Raw genomic sequence first — 9,379 nt, forward strand, 5'->3', positions numbered from 1 at the left:
AGCTGTACTTCACCGAACAGTAATCCTGAAAATTGGTCATCTTAAAAGTTATCTTTTAAAAGGTGATCAGAGGCTAGGAGAGAGTACAATGATTACGGTTGGCACAAAGTGCCCCAGTCATGCAGGGCGTGTGGCCCCCAAAGGTTTCAGGATGGCCCAGCCAGCACTGCAGGATTCTAGCGTCATCACAGCCTCAGGCCCCTGCATTGAACCACGGGCCCCAACGGCACCAGGGGCCCTTGGGGCCTCCTGCATACTGCCCCCTCCAAAAAATTAAAAGAATAAAAAGGGGATTGGGAGACTAAACAAACCCATCTATAATAAATAAACTGTAGTATTCATATAACACAGAATGCTCGTTAGTAATGAGTGAAAATAAAATCATAATCTCAATGAACTGAACAGACACAAAGGAGTACTTCACTTATTTAACATATTTGAGTAAAAATAGCACTGATTTGTGAAAACAAATTCAGAACAATAGGTATGTAGAGAAATGCTGCAAAGGGGCATGAGAAAATTTTCTGGAGTAAATGTAAAAGTTCTTTATCTTTATTGAATTGTGTTTACCATGTTTCAAACCATACACTTAAAATGCATCTTGTAAATTACAACACAGCTGTGAGACAAAGTACTATGTGTCTGTTGGGGTCCCAATCTACTACCACAGAAAGCATGTAATGAATTTTATTCAAAACCAACACAGGTCATCCAGAAAGCAGATGTAAAGCTTTAATTTACTGTGGGCATTTATCTGACCATTCACTATATTATACATAAACTTTTCACAGGTCTTCACACAGATACATATTTTACAATATACACATTTCTCCAAGTGAGCACTGTGTGCTATGCCACCAATACAATAAACTGTTTATGGGCGTATTATAAATATTATAAGCCATGGTTAAATATAAATACAGAAGTTGATACATTAGAAAGTTTATTCTTTAAAAGCTTAAGAAAAGCTAAGTACCATAAAAATTTACATGTGTTCTTTAATTCTAGGTAGAGTTAACAACCAATCATAATCACAACTGCTTTTAAATTCTGATTTCTAACATACAATTCTTTTCACTTCTACAATTTCAACTCCACATTTTGAATTTTCATATCTATAGAGAACAGACTGGCTTTCAAACTGTACAGCAACATTTTGGTGTAATGATCAGAATTACTAGAACTACAGGAAACTAAATTTAAATATACTGTAGAGATATGGGGCTTTATTAAATATATAATATGGAACTCTTTAATGGTGTTCAAGAAAAATTTAAATAGTAGTCAGAAAATGAATTTTAAGTTCTACTGAAGTCTACATATATTTTATGAAAAAATGCAGTCTCTTGAAATATTCATAAATAAATATACAGTTGAGATTTTATTCTCTACAAAATACTTCTCGGAAATGCTCCTAACTGACTCAAATAAGGGAGAAAAAATAAGGGAGAGGATAGGGAGCAAGACTTTAAAAACCGAATATATATGATGTTCTGGGCTGCAATCTTCCTGAACCTATCCTCAGCTGGGACAAATGTTGCAGCTAATTCCACAGTCCAGGAGTAAATCCAGTTGATATTCTACAGAAATCTGAAAGGGCTCCTAAACACAACCTATTTACATAAGGGAAAGTTGATCGTGTTTTTCAGTAAACTCTATATGAATATCCGATATAATCAGAACCATTCCTTTAACGCTAGAATAAGTGATGAAAATTTATGCACAGCTGCACACAGATCACCATTAAACACAGAAACAAAATGCCAGTTTGATGCATATCAAATAGGCTCCCAGAAAGCCGAATTGAATATATTTAATTTGATTTACTTCGATAACAGCATCAGAGGGAAATGCATATATTATAAAGACTGCTGTGAACCACATTTGATGCCACTGAGTGTTCTATGAAGCATCAAGCATGCATAATAGTTATGATCAAAATACTATATATACCTTAACATTCTATTTATAGCTACAATATGTTTAAAAGCATCTAGCACTTTTTAAACCAACTATTTTAATTGACTTATGGTAACGCAGGGAAAAAAGAAAAACTTCCTCTGTCTCAAACTCCAAAAAAAAGGTAATATTAAGCCTTATTCCCCAATTTGATATATCCACTTATTTTGCATGTCATCCTTAAAAAGTCCAAAAGCAATGACAATTCTTATCATTACTGAATTACAAATATAATGTCCTGGCAGCAGTTCCATCACCACACACAGCATGCCAAGCCTTTGCAGGTTACATAAGGATGACGTACTGGTGGCTAACGGTGACAATAACTAAATTTGTCAGTCTCATCTTTTGATTCTGGCTCTTTTTTTTTTTTAAATTAAAGCTTTTTCATTAGCAAACCAACTTTTTAAAATTTAATATCAACATTAGAATAGATGAAACTAAAACTTACTGTATTTCAAGCGTGGCATAACAGAAAGAGTTCCAATTACACTAGGCAACCGGGGGGCAGGGAAGGGTATAATCTGTCTTTCTGCTTAAGAAGCATTCCAGAAAAATAATGACAAATACAAATTCAGATTGCTTGGCTCTTGGTCATTTGTGGGTTAAAGAACTGGATTTGAAAACCACCTCAGGATAAAAAAAATAATATTTATGAACAAAAATAGACTATATATCTAGGGAATTGTGCAAGAAAGGTTCTCGTGAACACTGGAAATCTTAAATGCCAAAAAAAAAAAAAAAAGATGGGGGGGGTCTGCAGGTGTGAACCATGTTTCTTCTCTTTGACCAAGAGAAAATGCCCTAAATCATCCAGGTCATCCTGATTTCCTCAGACTGAGAGGAGAAGCCAACATCATAAGACCTCTATAATAAATACAGAACTAACTTGCCTCAAGTACATGCTGATAGATGCGTCGTAGGCAGAATGACTCTCCCGAGATTTTGCCACTCTGCTGAAAAAAGTCAATCTTAAGTACTTGACCGCGACAACCTCAAATGGGAAAATGCTTAATACAACTACCAGAACTGTTGGTTAATACCTTTCAAAAATCCACCTGCCCTGAACTCTGCTTTGAGACCTGCCAGGACAAGACCCACATGCTACTCCTGGTTTTGGTACGCTCCTACCACGTGAGAATTGAACTGAACGACAATGATTGTAATATCATCTCTGTACATGCGCGCAAGCTCTTCAGGAAGGCTAAGCATTTTGGAGAGGCGCTCATGATCGACTGCCCCAAACTCATTGTTGCCCACCGCATGGCGAATCAGATGGGTGGCTGCGTTCTGGTCCTCAAATACCGAGGACATCTTGGCTCTCCTCTCCGTTAGAAGGCCATGCATCTGTCCCAAAGTCACCTTGTAGCCACCAACAGCTATTGGCTGTTGGTGATGCATGCCCGTTAGGTATTCACCCACAATCCTAACCACATCCTGCCTATGCATCGTCTCCCACAACCCATCGGTGGCCAACACCAGGAACTTATCCTGTGGTCTTAGTCGGTGGTAAGTTACCTCTGGCTCAGCAGTGAGATAAGGAGGCGTGTAGTAATTGGGAGGGATGAACTTGGTGTACTCATTGTCATTCAACTGGTCTGGGCCGGATTCTATGACTCTCTTTTGAAGGTCGATGCTCCATTTGAACTTAACGTCTCCAAAAGCCCTAAAAGGCATCAGCAAGCCAAGAAGCCGATCTTGTTTGACCACACTCTTGGCTTCATTCTTCGGGTGTTCCAATTTCAGCCGTTCGAGTTCTCTTTCATTCTGAGCATTGTGGTCATTAGAAAGCGTGACTGCTGACCAAGAGCCATCTTCCTCCTGCACACCCAGCATGGCTCTGCTATCACCAGTGTTGGCCACGTGAAGATCCACACCATCCACGTGGGCGACGCAAGCGGTGGCCCCAGAAAATGCCACTCGGAGCACCAAGTAGTTGAGGAAAGAATTGGGATCACCTACTTGAGCCTCTAGGGAGATGTCATTATCCAGTCGCTTAAAGGCGTTAATCAAAGCCTCTTTCACGTCAATATCCGACTCCCCGGTGTTGAGGTCTATAAGCTCTTGCCAGTAAGTCCTCAGGCTGTTAAAGTATAATTTGGATGCCTCCTTGCTGAAGTAATCATTGGGGTGCTTGTGCCACTGGAGAATGGGCAGCAGTGCCCGGCCGCTCTCCACCGCATTTTCAATCTCGAGCAGCGTCTCATGGGGTAACAGAGAGACAGCAATATAGTAAAAAAGTCTTTCGCTGACAGCCTGGGAACAGGCACAGCCTGCGTGGCCATCAAAGACCCCCAAAAGCATCCCTCTGGTCTGCAAGCAGGTGGCGGCACTTCTCCGATCCTCGATGGGAGCGTTGGCCGGGAGCTGATTGCTGTCAAATCCGAGGACAGAACTGACATTTTTGCCGTCAAATTCTGGCACCTTGAAACTGTACTCGTTAGCTTTCAGGATGCTGTTGACCTGCGGAGGCGTGAGGTAAAATTTTTGCGGTGTGGAAGCGTATCGCCTCCCTTGGGTGTACTGCCACCAATTCTCCTTTGGCCTGCAGAAGGTGGCATATGCCGGGTGAGGCGTGTATCTCAGGCGGCTCTGGGAGACATAAGGAGGTGAGCAGCAGAGGTGTTTGTGGTGGCAGTAACATGCAGGGCCATAGATCCTGCTCAGTTCACAGTTACGGAGCAGAGGGAAGAACAGTTGCGTTGGTGCTGGCATGGCATCAGTGAACAGCGGCAAGCTGGAACTTCTGGCTGGGATTCCTGGAGAGCCAATTACACACATACACAAAACAGAGTTACAGTTCAGATCATCTACGTTTTTGCTTTTCTAACAACTGATCGGGGGAACTTGCATTCTAAGCCTTGCACAAGGAAGGAGGCACTGCATTTTATATCTCTAACGCGTGCTTCTTCTACAAGGTATATTCTGCTAAAAAAAATCCTCAATCATTATGAAGCCAGGGCTGAACAATGATCTAGATTTACATTTCTCCTTTTTTTTTTTCCCCCCGCATTTCTTTTTGCAGTACAAACTGTGCAGAATGTACAATAGATTTGGCCGGGAAGATCTGAGGAGATGAAGATTATATAACATAATGCAGTCGCCGTCCACCTGGCCAATCACTACTTCCCCACTCTATCACTGAAAATGGCCCTGGCAGGTGGAGAGGTAACTCAAAAGGCAAAGCATGCAGCAGATCAGGGTTCAACCCCCAGCATCTCATGGTCCCCAGTACCACTAGAAGCAACCCACCCCATGGTATGAGAACAGAACCAGAAACTGCACTCCCCCCCCCCCCAACCTCCACCATACAATATTGGGTGTAGTCCCCCCCCCAAAAAAAAACCAGAAAAAAGGACTTGGATCCCCAGATTGCATGAAACTTCTCTCATTTATGAAGAAATTATATCTAGATTACAAATGCAATTACCGAAGAAGCACGTTTTAGCCCCTACATGTTTACCCCTGCATTACTTTTAAAACGTTTACTACTGTAGTAATCATATGTTCACTATAATACAGAAAGCTTATATAATGAGCAGAAGCAGCAATCCTATATTCCTTCCTATACCCAGAGACTGCCGTGCTGTAAACAACGCTTCTCTGGACCACCATACAGTTTAGTGAGCACAGGTCTGGTTACCAACTCGCCAAATGATCCAAGAAAAGCAGGCTAATGTGGAGCTCATTTTCCTAAGTATACATGAACACACGGGGGTCACATGTTATCAAAGATCTCATCGAGAATTCTATACCTTTGTAAGTATTTGTTGAAAAGAGGGTTTGAAATCAAATCGTTTTAAATTTATTAATTTTACTGTACCCTGCATGATAAAAAAAAAAAGTGGTCTAGAGGCTCTAAAATTTTGTAACATAATCGGTCTCCATTTAAAATTTTATAGATATTAAATTTTTAATATATTGCAAGCATTTCCCTCTGCTTATTAGCCATAAGGGAAAGCTAAAGGAAATATTATTTTCAGCTACTGGGAATTCCAAGTAGAGTTTATCCACAGGAAATATTTAACCTCACTTAACAACAATAAAGAATAATAAAACAATAGCTTAGGTTTGGATAAAATGGCACAGCATTGTAATTAGAACAAAATCAAATCATTGAAAATAAAAGCACAAATGTAGTAAACAAGTAGGATTAAGAAATTAAAATCCAAAAAAATTTAAAAAAAAAAGAAATTAAAATCATTTGGGCCTTGATATTAAATAGCCCTTCTTAAGAAAAGCCCTTCTTGCATCCATTAGGAAAAAAATTCAGAAATATCAAAGAATCTTAGCTATATATTACATTATTTTCACATACTACCTTTTGAAGAGTAATTTGAGAAGTGACAGTGGAACATGAAGGTGCAGAGAAAACTAAACACAGAGTGACCGATTCCCGATTGCTTCTGTAATAGGCACTGCCTAAGTCCGTCGTACAGAACCCTTGTGCAAGCGATAGAAAGTACCGTGATATGCAAATGCACCATTTAAGAGATTTGCTTAAAAAACAGAAGACAAGATTATGTGCTGGAGGCAATGATCAGAAATTTGTAAATGAGATCAGTAACAATATTCTGCCATGCTGTAAGAGAAAAATAAACGCTCCGGAAGAACTAGAACCTCTCAAGACTAACTACTTAAATAGCAGCACTTCAAACTGAATCCCTGAAAGTCATCCAAAGGTTAAGTGTACATGACAGAGCCAGGAGATGTGCTCTAATGCTGGGCCACGTGGCACTGGGTTCCATACGTGACCCTTATCTCTTGGAAGGTTTGTGTGCAAGCAGAAGGCACACTAACACATTTCCTGCCTTGCATAAAGATTTTCTATGATGAAAAATGATCAAGTAGATGCCAGTCTTAATAAAAAAAAAAATTCTTCATAACTGTTTGCTTTTGTGCTTTACAACTTAAGAATATAACTAGAGGGGAAAAAATGTGTTTCTCCGTGAAATATGAATTGAATCATAAGCCCAATCAAGGAGTGAATCCAGGGAACCTGCACTTCACTTAAATTTGTGTGTGTTTCTGCTTGCTGCTGCAGTTAACTGCAAGCCTAATAAGATAAGAGTGGAAAAGGAATTAATGACTCATGTGACAGATAATATCGTATGATTTTTCTTCTAGGCAAAAGTTCTTAAAATAAAAAACAAAACAAACCAAAAAACCCAGGGTGAGTCTTATCAGCTGTATCTGAGTTGTTAAGGAACTTAGCTTATAAACTGAGAATGCAAACCAATTCCCCAACTCCCAACACGCCTCTGACGAGAGAGAGGCTGAAACTGAAGACAACACTGCTCTGTGACTAACGTGCATTCTATTAGCACAAGCACAAGTGTTAAATTCTCTCCAGGAGACCAGCTGCCCTCAAAAGTTAAAGTACTTTCAAAAGCTTTCATCAAGCATAAATGCACCTTCTAAAACTCTCGTTCTGAATATCCTGTGATTCCAGAACAAAACCCGACGAAACTAAAAAGTTCTGCTGAGAAACTTGCACAATTAAATCAAGCCGAACATGCTAGATTTGGCAAGAGGAATGGCAACGTGGTGCCGCGGCTGGTTCACTGGAGAAATGTCAAGATTGCAAGTTATTTCTGACTACGATTTCTTGGGCAAGTTCTTAATCCCATGATTCAGCCTGGGACGGATGACATGCAGCATTTTCTTCCAGGCAGATCTGGCCGATTCTGTCAGTGATTAATAACGAATCCTGCACTGTAAATCCAAAAAGAGAAAGAGAGAGACCCATGCACCTGTGCCAAGAACTGATTCCCCACCCCTCTACACACACACACCCCCCCACCTTCATCAAGAGATGCAAGGAACAAATCAATCACAACAACGCCGTGGGTTTTGCAAAAGCTCCGGAGATAAACGACAGCGCCCATGCCCGACTCGATTCCAACGTGTCGGAGCCTCCGTTTATGTAACCCGATGGCACTCAACACCCTGCCCAAACACTGCGATCTTCCTGCAATTATTATTTTTTTTTTTTTTTTTGCTTCTCCTGGACACGCGGGGCCACTGCGCAGCTCCCAAGTTCTTCTCCCCGCACGCGAGTGAGAAGCCAGCGGCTGCCTTCGCCAGACTCCGAAGCCCTCGCACTTGTTTGATTCCTTTCCCGGGTTCCTCACCCGACCCAAAACACACACACACACACACACACACACACACACACACACACACACACGAAAGTGCACTCACGGAATAACCAATGCTCTTCCCCTCGCCAGGATGCCTTGGTCACATACACAAACACACTCACACACACACACACACACGTCTTTGCAAGCAGAGCTCAATTCCGTGCAGCAAAGGAACCCACCTGGAAACACACACACACACACACACACGAGCGTGCACAAACACCAGACACACATACACGTCTTTGCTAGCGGAGCTCAATTCCGTGCAGCAAAGGAACCCACCTGGAAACAGACACACACACACACACGAGCGTGCACACACCACACACCCACACACACACCCACACACACAAACACACACACAGAGTCTTTGCTAGCGGAGCTCAATGCCGTGCAGCAGAGGAACGCACTTGGAACCAGACACACGCACACATGCACACACACGCACGCACACACACACGCACGCACACACACACGCACGCACACACACAGACACACGCGCGAGCCTCCTGCCCCGGGTCCCCGCACCTACCACTCCGCCTGGGCCCGGGGCACACGCACATTCTCCGCTGCTCATCGCAGCCCGGCGCCGGCCACATCCACACGCGCGCGGCTCGCAGCGGCGACAGCGGCCCGGGGACCGCGCGGCCGAGGATGCTGCGGGGCGGGGCGCGCGGGGGAGGGGCCGGGGCGGGGCCGCGGGGCCGGGCGGGGCGGCGGCGGGGGGGGGGCGCGCGCAGCCCCCGGGCGCCGCATCCCTCCCGCCGGGGGGCGCTCGGGGGGCCGGGCGGGGTGCGCCCCGTCGCGCGCCGCCCCGATCCCCCCGCGGCGGCAGCGGCGGCGGCAGCGGTGACCCCTCCCGGGCGTGGCCCACCGCCCCCTCCCTCCCTCCCTCCCTCCCGCGCCCCCCCCAGCTTCGGGAATCCCCCCGAGCCGGGAATACGCACCGGGCGGCCGCCGCTCCTCCGCGCCGCTCCTCGACCCCCCTGCACCGCTGCCCGCGAGCGCCGCGGCGCGGCCCCCGAGCCGGCCCACTCGGCTTCCCGGCCCCGCCGCGCGGGTTCGGGTTCGGGCCCCCCTCCGCCCGCCCCCCGGAGCGCCTCGCGCCTCGCGATTGGCCGCCGCGGGGCCAGGGGGCGGGGCGAAGGAGGCGCGGCGGGGGGCGGAAGAGCCGCGCGCTCCGCGCCGGCTTTGTGACGTCACGGGGGTCAGCCCAGCCCCGGCCTTCGGCGCCCGGCGCCCATTGGCTGGGCCGCCTCCCCCACGTGACCGGG

General features: G+C 45.0%; 1 protein-coding gene across 1 annotated transcript; it reads right to left on the minus strand.

Moving 5' to 3' along the window:
* Window positions 1-669: 669 nt before the first annotated feature.
* On the minus strand, window positions 670-8,732 carry PDP1 (pyruvate dehydrogenase phosphatase catalytic subunit 1). The gene is made up of 2 exons (XM_056112679.1): window positions 8,638-8,732; window positions 670-4,718 (listed from the first exon to the last, which is right to left on the minus strand). Exons 1-2 carry the CDS (start codon window positions 8,702-8,704, stop codon window positions 3,064-3,066), a joined length of 1,722 nt encoding a protein of 573 aa, XP_055968654.1. The 5' UTR covers window positions 8,705-8,732; the 3' UTR covers window positions 670-3,063.
* Between the last annotated feature and the right edge of the window lie 647 nt (window positions 8,733-9,379).

This window comes from Sorex fumeus, unplaced genomic scaffold (genome assembly GCF_029834395.1).
Source record: "Sorex fumeus unplaced genomic scaffold, SorFum_2.1 ptg000002l, whole genome shotgun sequence".
Lineage (NCBI taxonomy): Eukaryota > Metazoa > Chordata > Mammalia > Eulipotyphla > Soricidae > Sorex > Sorex fumeus.